Source organism: Solanum verrucosum, unplaced genomic scaffold (assembly GCF_900185275.1).
Source record: "Solanum verrucosum unplaced genomic scaffold, falcon-dt-bn FXZP01000120.1, whole genome shotgun sequence".
Lineage (NCBI taxonomy): Eukaryota > Viridiplantae > Streptophyta > Magnoliopsida > Solanales > Solanaceae > Solanum > Solanum verrucosum.
This window is the reverse complement of record NW_026020714.1, coordinates 332,995-359,200: the sequence shown is the minus strand read 5'-3', so window position 1 is coordinate 359,200 and position 26,206 is coordinate 332,995. Positions and strand designations below refer to the sequence as shown.

General features: G+C 34.3%; 4 protein-coding genes across 5 annotated transcripts; 3 read left to right on the top strand and 1 right to left on the bottom strand.

The window, feature by feature from the left end:
* Positions 1-350: 350 nt before the first annotated feature.
* Positions 351-7,273, top strand: LOC125812586 (THO complex subunit 7A-like). Of its 2 annotated transcripts, XM_049492079.1 has the most exons (4): positions 351-460; positions 2,616-3,222; positions 5,936-6,073; positions 6,861-7,273. In XM_049492079.1, exons 2-3 carry the CDS (start codon positions 2,629-2,631, stop codon positions 6,068-6,070), a joined length of 729 nt encoding a protein of 242 aa, XP_049348036.1. In that variant the 5' UTR covers positions 351-460; positions 2,616-2,628; the 3' UTR covers positions 6,071-6,073; positions 6,861-7,273. The 2 variants fall into 2 exon arrangements, with proteins under 2 accessions (XP_049348036.1, XP_049348035.1); XM_049492078.1 differs by lacking the exon at positions 351-460 and having other exon boundaries at positions 2,559-3,222.
* A 1,605-nt stretch (positions 7,274-8,878) lies between these two features.
* Positions 8,879-12,022, top strand: LOC125812581 (probable E3 ubiquitin-protein ligase RHC1A). Its single transcript, XM_049492074.1, has 2 exons — positions 8,879-8,963; positions 10,796-12,022. The coding sequence occupies exon 2, from the start codon at positions 10,855-10,857 to the stop codon at positions 11,809-11,811; it is 957 nt and encodes a 318-aa protein (XP_049348031.1). The 5' UTR covers positions 8,879-8,963; positions 10,796-10,854; the 3' UTR covers positions 11,812-12,022.
* A 1,376-nt stretch (positions 12,023-13,398) lies between these two features.
* On the top strand, positions 13,399-19,761 carry LOC125812576 (4-diphosphocytidyl-2-C-methyl-D-erythritol kinase, chloroplastic/chromoplastic). The gene is made up of 11 exons (XM_049492066.1): positions 13,399-13,796; positions 14,584-14,679; positions 14,780-14,848; positions 15,320-15,424; positions 15,515-15,571; positions 15,667-15,867; positions 16,446-16,538; positions 16,627-16,726; positions 17,598-17,697; positions 18,129-18,214; positions 19,466-19,761. Exons 1-11 carry the CDS (start codon positions 13,608-13,610, stop codon positions 19,570-19,572), a joined length of 1,203 nt encoding a protein of 400 aa, XP_049348023.1. The 5' UTR covers positions 13,399-13,607; the 3' UTR covers positions 19,573-19,761.
* Positions 19,762-21,088: 1,327 nt separating this feature from the next.
* On the bottom strand, positions 21,089-23,327 carry LOC125812589 (cysteine proteinase inhibitor A-like). Its single transcript, XM_049492082.1, has 2 exons — positions 23,140-23,327; positions 21,089-21,416 (listed from the first exon to the last, which is right to left on the bottom strand). The coding sequence occupies exons 1-2, from the start codon at positions 23,239-23,241 to the stop codon at positions 21,222-21,224; spliced, it is 297 nt and encodes a 98-aa protein (XP_049348039.1). The 5' UTR covers positions 23,242-23,327; the 3' UTR covers positions 21,089-21,221.
* Positions 23,328-26,206: the final 2,879 nt, after the last annotated feature.

The following is a 26,206-nucleotide window of genomic DNA, read 5'->3' as shown; positions in this document are numbered from 1 at the left end:
TAAATTTTGATAAGAGAGAAATTCTATCAAGCAATTAATAGTATCATTTTTACGGATTGTTTGGTTTTTTTCTTTTTGAATTAAATTCAGAAAATCCTGTTTGATCATGAAATTTCAGAAAATTCTGAAACTAAATTTTGAAATTTAAATGTTGTCAAAATTATTTTCACTCCATATCACTCGTGTTAACAACTAAACACAACTCAAAATTTTTAAAATTTTATTTTTTAATTAAAAACAAAAAAATATTTTTTCTTTTTCAAATTTCATGGACAAATTTGCCCTTAAAATGTCGAAAAATACTTGGTATGATTTTGTTTTTTAGAAACAAAAACATAAGAAAGCAAAACCCCTAAAAGCTTCGCTCTTTTATCGTCAGAACAGCGAGAAGACTTCTTACCGGTGAAGATCGGAGATTTCGCCGGCGCCGGATTTTTCTATTTCACACTTCGAACTACAAGTATGTATCCCTCTCTCTCTCCCTCTCTCTCACACACAGTGTAATTTGCAATTGAACGGAGTGGTTATAAAGAGGGGCATTAAGTAGTTTGGGATTGAAATGGAGAAAAATAGTTATGGAGAATTCATGTAGCTGATATTAACTAGTTTGGGATTCTGAGATACAGTTGATTGATTGTCTGATTTGTTGTTTGTAAGCGGAAAAACAAAGGCATCTCATGCTCCCAATTTTGATTGATTTAACTCCTTTTTTTTGTATTGATTTTTGTAATTTGAAACTGTAACTTGCTAACCAAAGGCAGCTCAAGCGCTTACCCATGCCAAAAGTTATAGTTGATAGCAAAGGCACAACTTTATTTCTTAACTAAGTCCATCAAAGCAAGTCATGTTCGATCATGACTCTCACCCGGGCCACCTTAGTCCCCTCGTGGGCCTTTTCATAGGCAGGATGTAGGCATTACCCAACAATTAACTAGCTAGGGATTCAAATGGAGCAGAATGGTTATGGAGGATTCACATAGCTGATTCCAACTAGTTTGGGATTCCGTGATACAGTTGATTTATTGTTTGCAAGCAAACAAAAAAAAGGCATTTCATGTTCCTAATTTTGATTGATTGAGCTCTCTATTTCCTCTTAATTTTTGTTGTTTGCAACTGTAATTTGCTAGCCGAAGGCAGCTCGTGTACCCACTTTTTACATAGGGAGGAATTAACTAGCTAGGGATTGAAATGAAGCAACATGAATATGGAGGATTCATGTAGCTGATCCCAACTAGTTTGGGGTACGAGAAATAGTTGATTGATTGATTGATTGATTTGTTGTTTGCAAGCAGAAAAAAGGCATCTAATGCTGCCATTTATGAATGAACTTTTTGAGCTCTCTTATTTCCTCTTGATTTTTGTTGTTTGCTATTGTAATTTGTTGCCAAAGGCAGCAGCAAGGGCTCCGATTGTAAATGGCTTTTCATTTTGTTCCATATTATTCTTGTGATTTTGTAGTTCCCTCTACTCTACAAAGGTAGATGTAAGGTTTGCACACACTCCACACCCCAAGATCCCACTTGAGGGACTATAGTGGGTATATGTTGTTGTCCTGTATGAGTTATGAATTTCTCCGATTTTTCCTTTCTAGGATGCATTTTGGTATAGATTTTCCATGAAAAAGGTTTTGCCATTTGAGAACTTTATATATAACAGTCATTTTCTAGTATTTGGTTGGATATAGAAGTAGGTGAGTTTTGGTGGTATTTTTGAGTTTTGAAGATTGACAACAATGTCTAATTGTCCTTTAAATCAAATGAAATCAAGTAAGGGTTGAGATGTTGATAAAAAGGAAATTGACTTCTACCACTAACCAATGTAAGTTGTTTACTCTTTTGTTTTGGAAAATTGTGTCCTGGGAGAACATATTTTCCAGATTTCAAGCCAACCGAGCACTTGAAAATGGTTTCATTAAGGAAGATGTTTTAAAGGAGAACACTTTTCATCGTAGCAAACACACTAATAGTTACTATCATTTTTTCCCAAAATTGTCTGCTTTATCTCATTCTTCCAAACTGTTTGTTGCCTTGGTATAATCTATCAGGCCTCCTTTGTTCTGACAATTTTTTTTCTCTCTGTTGTCTATTTGTCCTTTTCTAGTTCTTTTATCTTTTAATTTGTATTGATGCTTTCGGGGAATTAACCGTGTGGGAGATCCTACTCCTCAAGTTACCTACTGAAAAGAAAAAGAGATTGTACTCTTCAAGTCTGCTATCAAAAAAAGACAAATCTCACCTTTTTTTTTTTTTTTTTTGCTTTTCTGGTATATCTAATTCATCAATGATGATAGATTGCATTTGGGTCTGGCAAAATTTAGTGAGGAACTCTACCGATGTTTGGGTCCTAGCCTAAACGAAGGAAGAGGGTTGGAGCAAGTTGAGGGCAATGTAAAAGTAGTCATAATGAGATGAAATCTCTGAACATTTTATATAAAGGATTCATATAACCTCCTAAAAATAGTTTGGAATCAAGGCATAGCTGATCAAATAATGTTTAGGGAAAATTTCTGCACCGATCTTGCTGTCTACCTATTTGTGTTATTTACCTCTTCAGAGCTGTCAAGTTTATCCACGATTATTTGTATACCATCGGATGCTGATAGGCTTTTCTTTCAGGATAGGAAAATAAATGTTGGCAAAAGGTAGAAGAGTTGCTGGGAAGGGGGAGACAGTGCCTGCAAATTATGCTTTTGGCCCGCTTGAAGATGATTCAATTATTAAGCATAGACTTCTCACTCGCACAACAACCACTAGAGGTGAACCCCCGTTGAAGAAACTTCAGAAAAAGTTTACTGCTTTTGCTTTGGAGGTAGAGAAGGAAGCTGATAACTATGGTGATTGTGAAAGACTTGCCAAAGCTTTCTTGCAAGAGCTAAATACATTTGAGATTCCGCTCCTAAAGAGTAAAGCAGTCATAGATGCAAATCTAAGAGAGAAAGAGAACTTCAATGACCTAAAAGATGAGATAAATCAGCAAATTTTACAAGCTCAGGCCGATATAGAAGATCTCAAGAGGCAACTTGAAGAAAGCAAGATAGAGAGGAAGCACAAAGAAGAGTGTGAGTCCATCAGGAAGTTGGTTGCTATGCAGCCTCCAAGATCTGAAACTCAGAAGGTTATTACAGAGCTTGAGAAAGAGATAGCAATGTTGGGGGCAGAGAATACTGCTAGTTCAAGAATGTTGGAGCTTCGTAAAAAGCAGTTTGCGCTTCTATTGCACGTGGTACGTATCCCTCTATAAAGTCCGTCTCCTGATTTCTGCAGGGAATTCTAGTTGGAAATTCTTAATTGCTTCTACTGAATTATGATAGCTAGAAAGACTCTAGGAACTAAAGAGAACTGACATAATGCACTAATGAGCGACATGTCCACAACTTATTTAGAGAAATACAGGATAATTCTCGTTCAATAAGCTTTTCACATTTTGCATACTTCCTTTATGTACTTTAAACATCTAAAATCGGGTAAAGACACTCTCTTTACCTGACTTCCCCTCTTAGCTTTGACTGTTTTTTTTTTTGTATCAATGTCAACTCTCTGATTTTAATAAAAGCGATAGTGAAACTCTGGGGAATTCATATGAAAGAAGTAATCATCATCAGAAGGTGAAAATGCCAGTTTCTCAAAGTTTTCTTTGTTCACTTCTAGTAGTAGTGGTTTTTTATTAAGCATCATTTTTGAAATTATCTGAGGTTTATCCATTTGTTCTCATCATGATTGCCTTATAATTCTAGTTTTCTGACCTACAAGGCAATCGAACTTCGTTTCTTTTTTTTTATTGACAATTGCATTTCTCTATCTATTTAAGTCATCAGTATTAGTTCATCTCAAAGATGTTAAGTGATATATAGGTCTGACAAGGGAACTTCTGTTGTTAACAATTCTGAAGTAACTTTGCGCTGAATTTCCTCTTTTAATTGTTATTTCCTTAACATTTCAATGTACATGATTTGAGTGTTGATTAAGGGTTTCAATGCTTCAAAAGAACTATAACATAAGAAGAAATAACTTAGAGCCTCCTTGCTGATTCTTGTCTTATATGTCTAGTTTTTTGACAGTTAAGCAAGACTAATAAAGAGATGCATCTTATTCTGCTTTGCCTCTTATAGAAACTTGCCAACATTATGGTCTTGCATACTATAAATTGATGAGAGAATGATTTTTAAGTTTACTTATTGAGGTGTAAAATAGTTTCCTGTAACTAGTGTTGTTAAAAGCCATCCATCTATTTGAAGCAAAGGGTTGTTGTTTCACGGGTGAACCCATGTGTTTTAGAGAAATGTTTGCTTCTATCAATGACTTGTAACCCGATCCAAACAAGGATGAATTGGTTCGTTGAATCTCAACTTTGAGGATTACACTCAAAAGAAGGTGCAAGTAGCATACATAGAGGACAAAAGTAGAAGGTCGCTGGAGATGATATGGTCGTGTTCTATAGAGATATCCAAATGCACCGATTTGTAGGTCTTGAACAATGATAGGTGTTAAAAGAGAACCAAATAGGCCTAGCTCGAGTGGCAAAAGGTGGAGGATTTGTGGCTTAGGTCACAGGTTCAAGCCCCACACCATGCAAAGCGAAGCCCAATATTTAAGTGGAGAAGGGTAGAGGGGTGGGCCCATTATCCACGATTTTAGAAGGCTGTGATTGGTCCACAAAGGGCGGGTCACATGCAGATTTCTTGGTTATCAAAAAAAAAAAAGAGAACGAAATAGACTTAAAATCACATGGAGAAAGTTATATCAGAAGATTTATAATCTTAAAGAACATGTAGAATTAGCGGAAAATAAAATACAATAGAAGAGGAGGATACTTATTGTCTATACCAACTAGTTGAGATCAAGGTTTAGTCTTGTTGGTGTGCTCATATTAGTCTAATATTTGCTAGGAGTCTTTTTGATCTTGTTATGGCACTTGTATAATCAATATAAAATGTAGAGAACTTCTAGTTTTAGAGAAGCTAATCTATTGTATCTAAGAATGAGAGGTGTCTAAATGGAGCGAAGTGGAGAGTGAGGATTCATATACCGACCCAACTAGTTCGGCATTGAAATTAGTTGTTGTACTGTCGCATTTGGTGGAATAAGTTTCCTGTTAACGTGAAGTATGTTTCCCTTGTGAGCCTGATAATCGCAGAGCTAAGAAGTTCAGTAAATTCAAAAATGAGTTATCCCCATCTTGGGGAATTATTTATATATATATATATATATATATATCACACACGTATATATGGTGGTGGAGAGATTGAATTTTATGTCTTAAGAGACATTTGAGAGTTTGTGGCCCATAAATTTCTGTGGGGCAAGGCCTCACACTCTCAAGTATCAAAGTCTGAACCATAGCACTAGGTCAAGGCCTCATTGGGCCATTCGCAAGAATCTTATTTTCCCATCTATGCCTTCAGTTTTTGTTGTGAACCTTCATTCTTAAGATCAACAAGCTCAGTGTCTAATGATTAGAAGGGCGATGTAACTAGTAAAGGTTAGAGGCCGTTATGTTAATGCACCCCGTATTGATCATTTACTTGTATCTTTAGGGGGCTTTAAACATCTCAAATGCTTGAGCTGCTCCATCACTGTGAAGGGCTATGCTATAATTAGTTTTGGCCCTTCTTTTCCCGTTTCTTTATCTTCCACAGTATGATGGTCATATTATGCTAATTCACATTTTGAGCTTTCACTGATTTATATACATTCAATTATTCACTGGTTTATTGTCAGTTGTCACCTTGTGCAACTTCCAATTACTATAAGTGAAGTGTCAATCTAACTTACCACCCATGAAAAGCAACTGACGTGTAATAAGCAGATGGCATAGGTAGATCGTAGATAGGTAGATAAATACATTCTTGTAAGCGTGTACTATATTATCTGTATCTTGAGAACACTTCGATTAGTGATTATGGATATCTTTGCTGATGTTCAAACTTTTTCCTTAGGTTGATGAGTTGCAGAACACAATAGAGGAAGAACAGAGGAGCTTGGTGGAAGAGTTGAGGAATGCAGTTGATGATCATAATAAGAGTGGGGTGGAGGATGGTAGTGGGGGTCCTGAAGCAATGGCTGTTGATTAGCAAGTGAGTACACCTAGATTCCGTAATTATAAGTTTTCTTTACATCATCTGACTGTAGCATCTGTCACAAAAGATGGTTGATGTTGGTTGAATTTACTTTTACATTTATAAGCATGTAAAGAATATTTACCCAATGAAGTTGACGAGCTTAAATACATCAATTCTATAAAAACTAGCAATGGTACCTAATATTGGAAGTCAAGTCTATAAGTGCCATAGGCTGTAGCTTTTGTATGATGCATAACTTACTTCATATTAGGGAGTTTACATCTCAGCATTCATGAGGTGCAATGCTAGTACTGCATAGTGATACTGGTGCTGGATAGGCATTTACTTCTTCCTGACAGTTCCTTTTATGTTATAGTTCTACAAAGTTTAACCTTTCAAGATTGGTCAGAGTCAAGTCGACAACTATGGGCAATCTGAGCTCTATCCTTGGAAGTATAGGATAAGTTGGCTTTATTTTGATTTGGTGCTGTCGCCAGGTCACAACCTTGTCCTGAAGTAGGGATAGAATTCACTATTTTACAATGATGTTGAAGGCATAATCCAGCAGGTTGCAGCAATCATGTTTGGTAGGGTCGAGGGGCTGTGAAACCTTTCTTAGAATTGAACATGAGAAATAGTACATCACATTGTGCTGCACATGTAGCTTTTTATGTCATCTTCTGGCTTCTTAGACTTACCTTTACCCTACATGCACTACATACGAAAAATGTTAACATCTTTAAGATTATCGTTATTGTCTTTGTATATCTCAGTTAAATGACTTTAGTCTTCATTTATGCAGTTGGTCATACTAAGGAGTAAGGACAAGCCTTTGTCATATGACAGATATTTCCTACCAATTGTTGTATTTTAGTAAGAATTTCCAATCCCCTGGATTTTTCGAGGCATAGCGTAAACATCCCCACCCCTCAAAGGGCATTCATTTTCTTATTTTTATTTCGACGATGTAATAGCTTTTCGATATGTTATTTAACAATGGGACTTGGATTAGTTTCTGGTTGTAGAAATGTTCAATATGACAGTCCTTTTATTGTGGCATCTTGAGTTTGACATACACAAAATGGTGTGGCTAGAATGGAAGATGGAGTTATACTGATGGAAAACATGAAACATGGCATCTCATTTTCATTATTATTGATGGACCATTCTGTTTTTGTTTGATTGAGATGGCATTCAGTTTAGTAATTTGATTAATTATCAATTCACTCCACTTAAACATATAGAATTAGTCCACCAATCGAGGGTCTATCAGAAACAACCTCTCTACCTTTCAAAGGTAAAGGTAACGTTTATGAACACTCTACCCTTTCAAGATTTCACTTATGTAAATACATTGAGTATGCTGCTGTTGTAATTAGTCAACCATGAAATGTTATAGATGGCTTTAATTAGTCAACTTGACCAAATACTTGAAGCAATGTTTTTATCTCCATTCTTTATTGTTTAGAAAATTAACAACTTATTCAGCTACAATAAGTTGTCAAGTTTGACGTTGAAGATAGAGTTTGTATTTGGTTATACTATTAGTGAACCTGAAAATGACGCATTTTATTTGAAATTGAAGATAAAATTGGAAAATAGTTTTGGAGCAAACTTCTATATTTTAAAATTCTTATAATCAAATATTGATTTTAAATTAAAATAAAAAAAAATATGTTGAAAGAAAAGGTCAATAACTCGAGTTGAGTGTCATTGAAGATTTTATGATTTAGATGCAAGCTAAAAATTCATTAAAAACACCTTTATACAAAGTCTTTCCATTTCAAATTGGAATAATAATTAACTTATGGTACTAAGGTGTAATTTTGTCTAATTAAAATGATTTCTTGTTAACCTTACCTATAGCCATTGTGTTTTGGGTGTATATATTTTGTATGCATTTTTAAAAATAATAGTATTCGATATTTACAGAAAAACAATATCGAAATACTTATTATATACACGATCTTTATGTATTTTTATAGAGATAATAATTATAATTTACTTAATCTAAATATAAATTAACAAAATGCCTAAAAACTTGAAATTTCCAATCTAAAAGTTTCGTGCCTTTATTAGTAAATAGAAACTAAATATTTTATTACATATATTCATATACATGTGTTATTGTTCGACTTAACACTAGAAAATTTTCAGTCATTTCAAGCGTACAAAGAGTTTTTCACCATTGCCAAATTTATAATTCCCCAGATTATATATTAGTCAACATCGAACACATTAAAGTTATCGACTTATTTTACTACACAAATTGAAATCGAAACATATTGCACTTCATATAATAATGACATGATATTTTAAAAACTAAATATCTAAATAACCAAATCGAAAATTTTCAAAACTATACCATATCATGAACACCCATGATTGGCATGTAATTTGAACTCTTTTCATTTCAAAATGGGATAAAGACAAACTTATGGGACCAAAATGTAATAATATTCTCTAATGAAAATGAATGAACTTTTGTTAACCTTTCCAATCACCATTTTGATTTTTGTCATGTAGTTGGTGAGACAACATATAGTAATATAAAAGTGCACCACACATGGCTGAGTTATGGTGCAGTGGTGAAATTACTTCACTCTTAATAAGATGTTTCGGTTTGAGTCTTAGATAAGGAGAAAATTCTATTGAGAGTGTCACTCCTAAATGGGCCCTCGTATGCGTGATCCAAATTTAGTATGAGCTCTAATGTGGGCTCGAAACACCAGATAGGAAATCAAAAATAAAATAAAATTATAAAAGTGCACCACAGGCGCATCTTAGTACATGTCACTGTAGAACAGCACATATAATCCCATCCCCTTTTTGTCTCCTTTCTTTCTCTTAGGGTTCATTCATTTTCTCTCTCACTCCACACTGTCTACAAACCATCATCTTCTTGGTAAGACCCAAATCCCAATTTTTCATTTTTTTTTCAAAGTTTATAGTTTTAGTTTACATAATTCATGGGTTTTATTTCAAATTTGTCATCAAGTTGACATTTTTATTTATATCTTTGTATGTATCTGTATGTGTTTCTATATGGGGTTCTGTTTTTTTTTCAAGATTTTGTGTTCTATGCATACTATGTTCTTTGATGAAGTGTAAAGGAGCAATCTTGATGAGTAATTTGTATGATCTTGTGGATTGGAGATCATAAGAGGGATGTTTTTTGGGTTGATTATTTGGTCAATTACTATATATTTTGATGGTCTTATTCTTGTGAAGTTACTTGGTACTTGTGTTGGTAGGAGGTAGTTGGTATTTAATGGGATAGTCGAGGTAGGTACAGGTGGGCTCGGACACCATTTGTTAAAAAAGAAGGGTTTTTTTACCCCGTGTATGAAGAAGGGTGATCCTCTTCTAGTGTGGGGTAGGAGAAGTAAAAGGCATATACAGTATGCTGCCTTCTCCTTGAATTTATCCAAAAGGAGCAACTCTACTGTTGCACCGACCTTGAAATGTTAGTGAAATCAATAAATGAGGTTTTGAGAATTCTTTAAAGTTCAAAGTAATTATGGGATGAAGTTTATTTGGATGAAAAAGAAAGTATAATGTTAATGAAGTGGTTTTGGGAGTTGTTCTTAGTAAATTTGGGATGGAGTGTATTTGGATTTCACTATAGCTTTGGAAGAAACCTCTCTATCTCGTCGAGGTAGGGGTAAGGTTTGCATACACTCTACCCTTCCCTAAGCCCAAACCCCACTTGTGGTATTACTCTAGGTATGTTGTTGTTGTATAGCTTTGGAAGAATTATGCTCCAATTGGTGGTTTTCCCCTAAGTGCTCGAACTCTTCACTTTCGATGCTGCACCCGTGTCGACACGATGTGGGTGTGGGATCTGTACCCAATCTAGTCAACTAGTTTTGGCTACTTTGACCAAATTTGAGGGAGAGATTCTGGACGGATTCAATGATTTCTATAATTAAAACTAAGGTGGAATTGAAGAAAATGAAATACACTGCATATATAAATTTTTATTGTCACTCCCTTTCCTTTTATCTCCTTTCAGGATTCTCCTTGTGATCAATATTTTTCCTCAATTTTTCCACACAATATCTCATAATTTAGGTTTTATAACTCTATTTTTAGATATTTGAATTATATTTAGCCAAATCTCCCCACCTGTATCCATACATGGATCCTTATACCCGAATCTTAAAATTTAGATCATTGAGGATCCGACTTCTAGATCCATACCCATATTGGACACCCTCGCCCGAGTCCGAGCAACTTAGGTTTTCCCTCTTTGATAAGTCATAGAGAAGGATTTTGGAAAAGAAGAAAAAACCACTTCCTTGATGAGAGTAGTAGACCTCTCCACTTCCAACCGAAAGGTCGAGAATTTGAATAACCATTGGTAAATGTGAAGAATCCATGACTTACAATTTTCTTATTAAATCTCGGGTGTACTTGACTTTATGTAGTCATCAATTCTCCCGAGAAATTCCTAGGGTGGGGGAGTTTTTTTTTTTCATTGGGAGAGGGAGGGGTGGGTTTTCCAGCCCCTGAAGAAAACAAAAAAGAGAGATCTTCTAAAAATGGCTAAAAGTGGGGAAGGGAAATTTAAGATTTGGAAGGTTTAAGATGACATGTGTTTTGGTGAATATGATTGATGCATGACGCCACTTTTGAGCACTACCTGATACTTTATCTGAAAACATTGTCTTATTTCATATAATGAATGTGGTAGTAATCTCTATTATAGTTGAACAGTTAGTTTTGTGGGTGCAGGATGGTCTGCAGCTTGGTCTAAAAGGTTCAGGATTTGTTCAAGGAAGTACTTATAAGGGATGTCGAGTGGGAGCTATACACACTGGTGCCACAGATGCAGGCAGCCAATTCGGCCTCGAGGAACTACTTGTCTTTGCCCAAATTGTGGTGGAGGTTTCGTTGAAGAGCTCGATGACATGGTAGGTACTAGATCTAATATTGAGGCTGATCCTCATTTTGGATTGATGGATCCTTTCCCGGACCCAAGATTTGGTATAATGGATGCCCTTGCTGCATTCATGAGGCAGAGAATGGCAGGAAGAAACCCAAACTTTGACATTAGGACAAGATCCGGTGTTGTTCCTGGAAGTGGCAGGGGTTTTGGTTCTGGTCCATGGTTGATATTTCATGGCCAAACTCCTGTTAGTATGACCGAAAACGATGCATTTGAGTACTTTTTCTCCAATGGAAGCCCGGGAATGGGGCATCGGCGACCTAATTTTGATGATTTGATGGGGCCTGGTCTGCAACAGTTAATTGAGCAGCTCAGTATGAATGACCGGCAGGGGCCTCCGCCGGCACCTCGTTCTGCAATAGATGCTTTGCCTACTCTCAGAATCACTCAAAGGCACCTCAACGTTGATTCTCAGTGCTCAGTTTGTCAAGATAACTTTGAATTGGGTTCTGAAGCAAGGCAAATGCCATGTAAGCATCTTTACCATTCCGATTGTATCGTACCATGGTTGGTTAGGCACAACTCGTGCCCTGTTTGCCGTCTTGAGCTGCCTTCACGAGCTTCTGCGAGTGCCCCACCCAATTGGAGTTCCAGAACTGGAAACGTTAGCAGTGGCAGCAACAGTAGTAGCAGGGAGAATAGCAGTCAGAACCAAGGGAGGAGGAATCCTTTTTCATTCTTGTGGCCTTTTCGCTCGTCCAACCAAAACACTAGCAACTTCACTGAGAGGGGAGGAGGAAGTAGCTCAACAACACCCTATGAAGAGAACAATGAAGCAAATTACCCTGCGTGGCGCTTTTAATTATAGAAATTTTCTTTCCAGCATCTTGGATTTTGCCTACTTTCAAGGGTTGTGTTGAGTGCTAGATCTTTGAGTTATCCTAGATGGAGTGGAAATGTTGTTTACAGTATGTTGTAATATGGGATGGAAGTTGTTCTTCAAAGGTGTATAGGTGGGAAACATCTTGAAATGGTTTAAGGGACTTCTGTAAATGATGTTCTCAAAATGTTAATGATACAATGGTTGTTGATAATAAATTTGCTTCTAGTTAGAATTACCTCTCTTCTTTCATTGTGTTAAGAGTTTTCTCAGTAATATTTGTATTTGTTAATTTCTTTTTGATAGAAAGATCCCTTGGGACACTTCAAATTAAATAGAAGAAAATGGTACTTCCAAAATTTTTACGTTAAAAATATAAAATCTCTTATGTGTAAAAGATATCATACTAAAAAAAAGTTTTAAAACTAATTCTCGCAGCTAGTTTGATTAGACATAAGAAATACTTTTGTATAAAAAATTTCAAAAGGAAAAATAGTAAATATAAAAGTATATGATAAAAGATAATTGAAACATTTTCTATTGTTTACCTTATATTTTTTCTAGGTATAATTGAATAACCATAATCAAGAAATTACTTAATTAGCGTATCATCATCTCCTTGTTGAATTGACTAAGGGCCCGTTTGACCATGCGATATGAAATCATGAAATGAAATTGAAGTTTTACTTGGACATGCGATATGAAATTTTTGTGTTGTATATTTTCTCATAAACATAAAAATTTCATAAGTTGTAAAACTATTAAAATAACCCTAATTGTTTATTCAATCTTATCAAATAAACAAAAAATTATAAAATCGCATAATAAATATTACAAAACTATTTGTTCTCCACTTAAGTAATTGTTTCATCTAACTTTAATTTAATAAAAAAAAATTGAACATAAATTGTAGTGTACTAGTCTTTATGGTTGAATATAAATAATTATGCATTTAAGCTTAACCAACCTAATTTTCATATCAATTTATTAGCGTAAATGAAGAGAAGACATTTCACTCCATGTTCAAATAGATATAACTATAGTTGTAATAAATACAAAACGGTAGAAGTAATAAATTAAGTGTTGGAGTAAATGAACAGAACAAATTTATTACTCAACAATCGATTGATGTGAGTTAAAGTGACTATATGTTGGTGAGAATAATAAATTTTATGTCGGTGAGAATAATAAATTTTAAAAAGTAATGATGTGATTATAAATTTTATTTACATATGAAATAAATGGTTAGTAGATATAAATTTGGAGTTGTTTGAACAAAATATAAACTCGTGCATCAAATTTTATATTAAAATATCTCAAATCATGATATAGAATTCCATATCATGGTTTTTGGAGAATATGAAATCACATCTCATGATATGGAATCAACATAAAATCACATGTTCAAACGCTGATTCCATCAAACAATACCATATATCGCATGGCCAAACGCCTACTTTTACATTCCAATTTCATTTTCTTTAAAAAAAATAAAATTCCATCAATTTGATACAAAAGAGCATTGAATAAAGACAAGAACTACAAAGAAGAAGAAAAAATTCTGTTAAACACGTTTCTGAAATCCTTCTTTCCCCTTTTTTGTCCTGTGTTGTATATCTTTACCTACCTGAAAAGTGAAAACTCACAAAAAAAAGAGAGTAAAGATTGAATCTTTTTGAATTGTATTGGCAAGAAACACAGTTCTTGAAAATGGGGTTGAAGAGTTGAATAATTTTGTTCAAATTTTGCTTTTTATTTCACTTGGAAACACAGTAGCTATGGCTTCCTGTAATATTCTTTGTAGTGTCAAACTCCAAATTGATTCTTTTAAAAAGAGCTGTTTTTCTCAATCATGGTCAAATAGGCCACATGGGTCATCCTATTTTAACAAGAATTTTCAGTTTAGAAGAAGCAGTTTTGTTATTGTGAAGGCTTCTGATTCAAGAACTAGCAAAAAACAAGTAGAGGTAACCCTATTTTTTTGGGCATAGTTTGTTTTTTTTGTGAATTTTTATTCTCTGCTGGTTTGAATTTGATTTTCTTGTTTTATTGTTCTTTTGAGCTGTAATTGAGTAAAAAGTTTTGAGCTTTGACTGAACTTTGTTATGGGGGTTCTTAGATAACATATAGTAACTCTATTTTTTTGTCATAGTTTGGCTTTTTTTTGTGAATTTTATTCTCTGCTGGCTTGAATTTGATTTTCTTGTTTTATTGTTCTTTTGAGCTTTAATTGTGTAAAAAGTTGTGAGCTTTGATTGAATTTTGTTGTGGGGGTGCTTAGATAACATATAACTCTATTTTTGGCATAGTTTGGCTATTTTTGTGAATGTTATTCTCTGCTGGTTTGAATTTTATTTTCTTGTTTTATTGTTCACTTGAGCTGTAATTGTGTAAACAGTTTTGAGCTTTGACTGAATTCTGTTGTGGGGGTTCTTGGATAACATATAACTTTATTTTTTTTAATCATAGTTTGGCTTTTTTTTGTGAATTTTATTGTCTGCTGGTTTGGATTTGATTTTCTTGTTTTATTGTTCATTTGAGCTGTAATTGTGTAAAAAGTTTTGAGCTTTCACTGAATTCTGTTGTGGGGGTTCTTGGATAACTTATAACTATTTTTTTGGTCATAGTTTGGCTTTTGTTGTGAATTTTATTCTCTGCTGGTTTGAATTTGGTTTTCTTGTTTTATTGTTCTTTTGAGCTGTAATTGTGTAAAAAGTTTTGAGCTTTGACTGAATTTTGTTGTGGGGTGCTTAGATAACATATAACCCTGAAGAGAAGTTTAATAAATTAGCTGATGAAGTGGATAGGGAAGCTGGGCTTTCAAGACTCACTCTTTTTTCTCCTTGCAAGGTAAGTTAATCAAATTAAATTCTTATCAAAACTCCTTTGTCGATTTTACCTTTAATTCTTTCTTTTCTTTTGGCAAATCTGCTGTCCTTTTGTGCTGCAGATAAATGTTTTCTTGAGAATAACAAGCAAGAGGGACGACGGATATCATGATTTGGCATCTCTCTTTCACGTAAGTGTTCGACTTCCCTTTTTGTGCTTCAGTTTTTTTGCCTGGTGAGAAATCAGAACATGGTAATGCTTGAAAGAATCCCATTGGAATTATACTATATTACTATTCCCTCTGTCTCAATTTGTTTGTCGTTTTTTTACTTAACACGGGTTTTAAGAAAGTAAAGATGATTTTTGAATCTTGTGGTCTTAAAGTAAAGATATGTTGAATGTACCAAAATGTCTTTGAATCTTGTGGTCTTAAACATGTAATATGGTAAGTTATAATTAAAGAGTTGACAAAAGAGGAAAGAGACATTCTTTTTCAAACGAACTAAAAAGGAAAGTAAGACAAACAAATTGAAACAAAAGGAGTATATTGCAAGTTCTGAAAGTTCCTGTTACTGTGGTATTTTTGCTAATGAAGTTCTGGAAGAATGAATGATTAAGTGTATTATAGGTGATGAAATGATGAGCCCTTTTGTTCGTTCAGGTAATTAGTCTAGGAGATAAAATAAAGTTCTCGCTGTCACCATCGAAGTCAAAGGATCGTTTATCTACTAATGTTGCTGGAGTTCCACTCGATGAGAGCAATCTGGTAAAGGAAGAAGCTATATGCTTATCTCATACTCATCAAATTTTTAATGATCTGATTGGTATGTTGCTGATTTTGCCACTCTCTTTGCAGATTATAAAGGCCCTCAATCTTTATAGGAAAAAAACTGGAACAGACAATTACTTTTGGGTAAAATCTTTAAATTGGTAGTGAATTTATCAGTTTGGAATAGCATTTGGGTACATTGCAACTGGTTCAACTTTATCACCTATTTCTCTGGCCAGATTCATCTTGATAAGAAAGTGCCTACTGGAGCTGGTCTTGGTGGTGGGAGCAGTAATGCTGCAACAACTCTCTGGGCAGCAAATCAATTCAGTGGTTGTGTTGCAACTGAAAAGGAGCTCCAAGAGTGGTCTGGTGAGATTGGTTCTGATATTCCTTTCTTCTTCTCTCATGGAGCAGCCTACTGTACGGGTAGGGGTGAGGTATGCTTTTACCTAGCATTTTGCTTCCAAATGTCATATTCCTTCCAGTTGTGTATGAGATTTTGTGGTTATCCTTGCATCTCTTTGGGTCTCTAGTGTTGCTAATCAGTCTCTGATCAGTCGAGTGGAAAGCTGTAACCATACCTCAGAAAGAGGGGGAAAGCGGTGGTTCAACTGTGGTGAGGCAGATTAAAGGGTTGAGGTCATCTGCCTCTTACTAGCCTGTATGGCTAGCAAGATTTAAAATTCATTATCATTGACAAAGAAGTTTTATGAAAAGTGACTAGCAACTTGTTTCTTGTACCTCGTTATCTGTTGTTCCTTGTACCTCGACTATTGTATTGTTTTGTTGTAGTTTTTGTTATGTTACTATTTGTTGTTTTGTTATTATCCGTTTTTTCTTGTACTTGCATTACTTCTTGTTCGAGACTGCTTTGGATTATTTTTTTCCTTGAACCACCACTTTCCACCCACAGTGGTCAATGCATGAGAAATGGCTTGTAAATTGCTAGAAGTTATTACATCTGATCTTGTCTCTTATAAATTCAAATTATGGAACTATGCATTTGTTTGTTCAGGTTGTTCAAGATATCCCATCACCCATACCATTTGACATTCCAATGGTTCTCATAAAGCCTCAACAGGCATGCTCCACTGCTGAAGTTTACAAGGTGATACAAAGTGAAATTAATGAACACGTTTCGGATGAAAATATAAGATTTTGGTTATCGAAGTCTTAAGAGAAATTTGGTTTGACAGCGTTTTCAGTTGGATCTGTCTAGTAAGGTTGATCCCTTGAGCTTACTGGAGAAAATCTCAACTAGTGGAATATCTCAAGATGTGTGTGTCAATGATTTAGGTATGAGTTGAAGATTAGACACCTTAAAGTTTGTTCAAAGAAACAAACACATATATATCTTCTCTTTTTGTATGTGTGTGTATTTCTAAATTCATGTGCATTAAAGTAACTCTCCAAGTGACATTGCTCAAAGAATAGGAAAACTTTCTTAAAATGGACCATTCTTGTAGTTGCTTAGTCTAGTTCGGGCCTGTAGGGTGGCGATGCTAATGTGAATTTCCTTCCAACTGCATAGTCTTGGTGCCGATCAATAACATAGAAATGCAACTTTTTAAGCGCACTTTCTTCATTCCCTTGGTTTCACTGAGTAAAGGACTAATCTTTCTATATCTACTTGAGTTTCTCTCCTTATATATTGTGTGAAAATGATAACTTCATTCAATTGATTGCAATCACGCAACATGAATCTAAAAGCTTTACTCCTTATAATGATATATTACTTTTAAACACCGTTGTGAAACATATTTCATATCCTTTTCTAGGAGTCTGCTTGTCAGTTACCGGTTTCAGTTCTGTATGTTGTGCACGAGAAGTAATTAGATGATTAGTATTTAGGTTTCCTTGTCCTCTTATGCCGCAGCAAGTAATTGTTTCAGCTGGCAAGGTAGAATAGATTCAAAAAACCAGACTGCTACACATGAAGTAGATTGCTTTTGATTTTACCTGTTCCTTTCATGCTTACCTTTTTGGAAAATAGTGGTTATTTTTCATCCGAAGTTATTGAGTCTGCATATGTGACTTGTGAATCATTATTGGTCGAATTTAGTACTTAAATATGCATCCATTTGGAAATCAGCAGAATGGATCTTGCACTTTGAAGATTTTTTTGCTCAGGATTACACTCATTTGGCATTGATAATATTTCTTGCAGAACCTCCTGCCTTTGAAGTTCTTCCATCTCTTAAAAGGTTAAAACAACGAGTAATTGCTGCTGGCCGAGGACAATATGATGCAGTCTTCATGTCTGGAAGGTATGCTTTTGCCTTAGTCTGGTTTATATTCTTGCTTTTTCTCTTTTCCAGATTGCCTTGGTTCAAACCCTTTTATCATAATTTTTTTTTCAATTTCCTTGTTCATATATTTGTCATTCATGCTTAGAAATATTAGTCTTGGACTAAATATATATATTTGTATTTGTTTCTCCCTATGCACATTTTTTTCATTAAAGCCCACTCTTTATTTGCACTTTGCGCTTAATGGCCCAACAGACTTTAGAGTTTTTTGTTTCTAATAACACCGGTATGTGGTAGCTTTCTCATGTGCTCTTGCAAGCTGGAGCTCATTGCTGACGAGAAATTTTATCTCCTTTGCTGTCTCTGACAGGATAGAAAGTTAAACTACGTCTTATTCCTGCACTTTGTTTTTAGTTTAAACTGTTACTAATTCCGAAAATGAAATGCAGTGGAAGCACAATAGTAGGGGTTGGCTCTCCAGATCCACCACAATTTGTCTATGATGATGAAGAATACAAGGATGTCTTCTTGTCAGGTAAATAACAAAACATGCAACAACATTTATTATACATTCTGCATCTAGTTAGTTTACATTATAGTAATCTAACTCATTTAGATTTAACTCTTAAGTAGGATAGGAGAAGGGTAGAGGGGCAGTCCGTTATCCACTGAGTTCAAACCATGTTCCAGTATGCCCTTGGGATTTCCTCAGTTATTCACCCAGCGAAAGCAAGGGGTTTGCCTTCTGGGTTGAGCTCGTCGCACCGGGCTTGCCTAGTGCGGGTTACCTCTCCTATGTGGTTTGCGAGCTATTGCATAGGAGCGGGGGTTTTACCCTGTGCGCACCCAAAAAGTAGCGGCTGCGGGTTTCCCTTATCATCAAAAAAAAAAAAAAAAAAGAGGATGAACTAGGGTGGCATTTAGAGTTTCTGAGTGGATGTGATTTCAGATCCCAAGCCCTCCTGATCTCTCAAATAGGAATACATACATGACATTCAAATTGTTTCAATTTGCTGCTCTCACAAATTTTGGGATATAATGCCTGATACTCCCCTCGCCTCAAACAAAAAGGAAAAAAAAATGAAACTCAGAAGAAGATTCGATCAAGTCCGAGATTGGGAGAAAACAACAAATAACAAAGTAGTAACTCTTGTCAACGCTGCTTCAGTATCAATTTATTATTTACGATGTCTTCATAAGATGCAAAACTAAAGCCGCTATTTGTGTCAAAGTCGTTTTAGAAAATGAAAAAGGTAAGCATTTTGTAGGCATTAGAAATGAGATCGGAGGACTTCAACGTGAAGTTAGCATTAGTCTATTGAAAGATACTCTCATCTTGGAAATGTGTCCTATTGATATACTGGTTAAAGATGTGAAAGGGTGTATTCTTGTAACCCTTATATGAATAACTTCCCTTTTAAGTTGAGGATCTTTCGAAAACAACCTCTCTACCCCACAAAGGTAGGGGTAAGGTTTGTATATCTCACCCTCCCCAGTGGGATTACAATAGTATGTTGTTGTTAAGGAAAGCTCAATTTCAGTGAAGTTAAGCTGCTTTTGGACATATAAATGTGCCCTTTGACATTTTCCATCGCATAATTAGCAGCCACTCTCCATAAGGTTTCACTGTTCTTGCTATGACCATACCCTGATTACGCGATACTGAGGAAGCAAAGAAAGATTCTTGCTTTGGATTGTTTATGAATGTTCACTACCGAATTGTATATCACTGTGTAATTCTGCTCTCTCTGAGATATCTATGTGTGTCATTGTTGTGAATTTGCAGAAGCAAGTTTCATCACTCGACCAGCCAACGAGTGGTATGTGGAACCTGTTTCAGGTAGCAATATTGGTGATCAACCTGAGTTCTCCACATCTTTTGACATGTCTTAAGGCTCAGAAGAGCCTGTGAATTGAAAAAATAGGAGAAGTTTTTGTTGTAAATGTTATGTCCTATAATTTCTGTAATCTCATCCTTTCACTTTGGATGCACTATTCAAGAAAATAAAATTAGTCACAATCTGATCGAAGTGACAAATGAGCGGGTTAGGTTAAATTTGAACAGGTAAAACCAATAAACATGTTGTGATCCTACTAGTTTTACTTGAGTTGAAATGAATTGGATCAAAATTGATTAAACAATAAGGTTATAGTCCGACCCACCTAACATAATTCAACCTTCTCTCTTTATTTTGTTTTTTTTCTTCTAAAAGATGTGAAAAGTAAAATGTTTTTAATTTTATTAGTATGTTGATTTTAAACCGATTGCTTTTTTAGATGTATTTTAACCTTATCAAAGGTTCATATGACAGTAATAAGAAACCTTATTATTACTATTAATCCACTGCTACTATTATTATTTATATACAACAAGAATAACATACCCCATCTAATCTCACCTCTAAGGTGGCATGTACATAATTTTATTCCTATCTTACGGAGGCAGAGAGATTGTTTTTGATAGCTCTTTGGCTCACTATTATTATTATTATTTACAACCTCTATAATTCTCTGCCAATTTTGGAAAATGTAGTACCCAACGAACATGTGTATAACTTTTGGCGAAGGGTGTTCAACTGACTACCCTTGTCGGTTGTTAGCTCACTATTATTATTATTATTTACAACCTCTATAATTCTCTGCCAATTTTGGAAAATGTAGTACCCAACGAACATGTGTATAACTTTTGGCGAAGGGTGTTCAACTGACTACCCCTTGTTGGTTGTTAGTTCTTCCCTAGTTAGCACAAAAGAAAATGTGTGCAAGTAGTATCATTACTGCACTGCCAAATCAACTTTCTTCTGTTCAGTAAAGAAAAGCATTGTAAGCTATTCAGAACAATCTCATGACTATAACAATATGCTGCAAATCACAAGAAGAAAGGTCCTTAGTCATACTATATGTTATTGTTTCCCACCCTAATTGTCACGCTCATGGATGGCGCGAAGGTGGAAGACTAAACATTTCATATATAGCCCGAAAAAACTGAAAAAGTTACTGTGATAGAATCAACTGATACAAACGAGTTTTTAGCTTCTGTAGTTTTGCTGTACTGAATGTCTAAAACCTGTGATGTGAGTTGACGAACAAAAGAAGTAAAATCTACATCATTCTTGTCACCATAAAGAACACGAAAATGGTTGACCTATATACACAGGTATAATTCCTCAATCTGTCTGTCACAAAATGTACCAACTTATGGAAGGACAGAAAATGGTGGAGTATGCAAGTATGCAACACATAGACAAGGAATAGTACATTTAGTTGGGACTTGAACGCATTCAATATATCTATTTTAATGCTAGCCATCAACCAGTCGCCTATGCTAACATCACAATAAAAAAAACTGGCAATTGCTTATACTTCTCAGATATATTAGCAACAGAAAAGCAAAACATCATATATAAGATAGAGCTATAGTTACCCGTAATTCAGATCCACGATAGAGTTATGAACTTACTTTATGATATTCAAATACGAACAAGCTAAAACATGTTTAGCTTTATTTTCAGACATAAGAGTCGTACATCATTCAGCACTTGTTAAGCACTAGCAGCATCCCCAATAAGCTTGAAGTCTTCAACTTGCTTGAAGTTCTCCCATGACTTCACCCAGACCTTGGCTTCATAGACTTTCTTCTTACCACCTTCAGTCGCCTCCAGTGTTATGTAGTACATGGTTCCAGCAACCACTTGTTCTTTCACATTCACAACCTTTCCAAACTCCAAAAGAGCATTCTGATATACACAATATTGTTCAAAAAGAAAGAACAGTGAGCCATGAGTGCTAAGCAATTAACCTCAGTCATAACGGAGTACAAAGAACACGAAGGTTGTACACTGTACATGCTTAATCACATATAGACAGACTTACAAAGTTGTAAAAATATGAATCCTTGCCTCGAAGTCAGTAAAGACTAAGATACTTATTTCGTTATTTCAGTTTCGATCAATGCAGCTCTTCATCTCTCTCGGATGACCACTATCACATCACACCTACCACATGCTAATGAGAATTGTTTCGAGAGCGTAAACTTAAATAAGATAGAAGTTGGAACAGTTGCACAAGCTTATCTCAATTAGTTTATCAACTTATAAACCACTCTCTTTGTCCCATACCAGAAACAATTCAACATTCAAGATTCAAAAAGATAAACTCTGATTGAAATATTCTTAGCTCAAAGGTTTAAATCATCAGACACTTTTTCCCCCTTTTTATAGGTATGACTAAAAGTTTAAAACAACAACATACCCATTGAAAATCCCACAAGTGAGGGTCTAGAGAGGGTAGAGTGTGCGCCAACCTCATCCTTACATGGTGGAGGTAGAGAGGCTGTTTTCGAAGGCGAGTAAAGTTTTATAACCATTACTACTAAAAATGATGTTATTCAGAATATAAAATTGCTACATTTGAAAATGATAAAACTAAATTTATTACTTGTTGAGGCAAATTAGCTCCCAAAAACAGACAGTGCACATAATTAGGAATCAAGTAATTTTATCCTTGAATAGCACAAGTAAGTAGCTCTTTTAATCTCAGCTCTTAGGGGTCGTTTGGTACATGAGATAACTATAATAATGTCATTACAAAATATCGGATTGACTATATCCCATATTTGGCTTAAGGCATTAGCTAGTCCTGGGATTTTTTTTATTTTTTATTTTATTTTTATAACCGAGAAATTCATTTGTGACCCGCCCTTAAGACCAATCACAGCCTTCTAAACTCGGTGGATAATGAGCCCGCCCCTCTATCATTCTCCACTTAAATACCAGGCTTCGCTTTGCATGGTGTGGGGCTTGAACTTGCGACCTAAGCCGCAAATCCTCCATCTTTTGCCACTTGAGCTAGGCCTTGGGGGCGTCCCGGGATTATTTTATCTCACCATTTGTACTAAAATAATGAGTTTAATACTCCATATGGACGGTGGAATAAAATAATCATATCGGATATCCTTTCTTATCCCATGGGATTATAACTAGAACTATAACCTGTATAACTTATCCCATATTTAATACCGATTTTAGCTAATACCTTCAATCAAACAAGAGGTTAATTTAATCCCAAATTCTAAACCGATATAACTCGCCTAATCCCTCCAACCAAATGATCCTTAAGGGTTTCCATTATTTTCAAATCATATCACTCTCTGTGTTTCAATTTGTTTGTCTCGTTTTGATTCGGTACGATATTTAACACACTACATAAAAAATTGAATCTTGTGATATTAAACATGTTCGCGTAGAAAGTTGAAATTAAATAATTGTCAAAAATAGGAACAAAACATTCTTGACAAGTAGTGACGGATGTTGCCCCTTAGCAGTAAAATTGAGTTCACCTAATTTGAAACTGAGATAATAGCAAAAAAATCCCATTTCAAAACCCACGTAGAAATCAGAATAACAAAAACAATCAAATTCATCCACAAACAAAGGGAGAAAAGGGGGAAAAAAAAGGAACCTGTTTCTTATTGTGTTCATCAACAGCAAAACGAGCAAGATCGTTGATCTCAACGCTGTTTTCGGATCCTCCAGCTTCACGAATTCCTCCTAATGTCGCCATTTTTGAGTCTCTGTAAATGGGGTTTGAGAGATATAAGAAGAAGAATAGTCAGTCACAATCAACGAATTTAATGGAGCGCGTTTAATTAAAGCTTTGCACTGAATAATACTCTCTACTAGCCCATACAATTTTGCTTTTTCGCCCTTAGGCGGTGACGGGTCATAACGCACTCTATGCACAATAAATTTATTTTAACCAACCGTCGGAATATGTACAAGATATCATAGGGGTTTAATATCTTAATAACACATTTTTATAAAGTTTCGTATGAGACTTCATATTCGAAATGCAGGAATGATCTGGCTAGAAAGTTATTCAAAACTTGATCGAAAAATCAGTGTTTATTGAAGAAGTTATAGAGTCGATTACTAATAGTACTAGTTTGAAAGGCTCTCGTTGGAATTGATTCATTATGAAATTAACATTATACTCGACATAAACACTTGAAGTACTAAGGGGACTATCTATTGATTTGGTAATGATTGGAGTAGCAAACTCGGATTGGATAAGAATATCATTTTTTTTTTGTAGTACCTAGGGGGAATTGGCACACCCTCTATTTGAATAATTAATTTGACTGGTTTCATAATATATTTTTATTGTATTGTATTGTTTCTTTAATGAATATAATGTTTGAATATATTTTATTATTCTTCAGTTGATAATATTATATATCAATAATTTGAATGATAAACATAAAAAAGAATAGAGATAAGTAGTCAACTGTAGAAGGGTAACAACATAATTACACTAAGGGCCCATTTGGCCATGCAATATGGTATCATGATATTGAATCATGAGATGGAATCATGAGATGAAATTGAAGTTTTGTTTGGACATGCGATATGAAATTTTTATGTTGTATATTTTCTCATAAACATAAAAATCACATAAGTTGTAAAACAATTAAAATAGCCCCAATTGTTTATTCAATCTTATCAAATAAACAAAAATTTATAAAATCACATAATAAATTATTACAAAGCTATTTGTTCTCCACTTAAGTAATTGTTTCATTTAACTTTAATTTAATTTAAAAAAAGAACATAAATTGTAGTGTACTAGTCTTTAATATAATCCTCCTACATAGTATGAAAAATTTCCTCACGTTTAACTTGTATTTCTCGATCACATGATCGAGAAGACGAACCAACATTGTTAATTTGAGCCATTTGTTGGTCAATATCATCCGCAACTATATTTTCATGCTCATAGATCATAAATATTTCATCACTTTAACAATCGGTTGGTGTGAGTTAAAGTGACTATATGTTGGTGAGAATTATAAATTTTATGTCGGTGAGAATAATAAATTTTAAAAAGTAATGATGTGATGATAAATTTTATTTACATAAAAAATAAATGGTTAATAGATATAAATGTGGGGTTGTTTTAACAAAATATAAACTCGTGGATTAATTTTTGTATTAAAATATCTCAAATCATGATATGAAATTACCATATAATTCCATCTCATGGTTTTTGGAGAATATGGAATCATGAGATGAAATCAACGTAAAATCTCATGTCCAAACGCTGATTCAATCTCATGATACCATATCGTAATAGGTATCGCATGGCCAAACGCCTACTAAGTATATCAATTGTTAAAAAGAAGACTTATTGTAGTAACCTAATGATGAAGTCAACAATCATATATATATATAAAAGAGAACTTTAGGCCCGTCTACATGGCGCCACCACAAACCATGATTCCTTTTTAAATTTATATATTTACAAAACTAGCCTTCCCATTTCATGAAAAGTTGCGACTTTAATGAAAAGTTGCGACTTTAATGAAAAGTTGTGACTTTTATGAACAGTTGCGACTTATATGAACAGTTGCTACTTTTATGAAAAGTTGTAACTTCTATGAAGAGTTGCGACTTTTATGAAAAGTTGTGTCTTTTATGAAAGGTTATAACCTTTTCGAAGGGTTGTAACTTTTTCAAAGAGTTGTGACTTTTCCGATAAGACACAATAAACATTTATTCATACTATCCTTTGTTGTCTAGCTATAAATAGAGGGATTTTCTCTCATTTTAAAACAATGAAAATTTTGAACTTCTTCTTCTTAACCTGCACAATTAAATATTCGTGTACAATTTTTCCTTTCTGTTTCATCCTATTGTTATAGATCCTAATATGTTTTTTACAGTCATTAATTTATGCTTATGTTATTAATTGTTGTTTTTGAGTACATGTTTTAAACTTTGTTGTTTATGTTTCTGCAAAGTTATTGTTATAAGTATTTGCTAGTACAGATTAAACAACACATGTTAATTGAGTATCCACACAAGTTTTCTCTACTGATCATGAAATTGTTGAAGGTACAGTAAAAAAATTCCTTAAATATCTATACTATTATTTGTCATTATCACATAACTCAAGAACATCTAATGAATGAATTATTCAGGAAATAATAAATCATTGGTTCTTTAATCAATATTAAAAGAAAAAAATAAAATAAAATAAGAATATATATACACAAAGGCATTTCGTAAGAACAAGAACACATTTAAGTTGCATAGATTTTACAATTGTGATATATGTCTATGGAAAAAATTCAAAAATTTGTTAACATATTCAAAAAAAAATTTACGTACATTATTAATGTTTGTTATATGTAATCTTGTATGTAAGATAATATAATGTTTTAGTTTTAATGACTCATAGGTTTTAAGTATTATTTTATAAATTCAGTGATATTAAATTCCCGCGCGAAGCGCAGGTAGTTTTACTAGTATATTATATATAAAGTTATAAACTAACAATACAATGTGTAACAATCGTCCAAAGAAGGTGTTAGAACCTATAAATAATGTGTTGTGGCATTTTAATATTATTATATCTTTTAATATTATTATACTTTGCAAATGCCATTTGCTTTCTGCCTAATAACACATTAGTTGCGTTACTACCGTTTGGCAGTTGATGACATTTGATGTCATCTTTATTATCATGT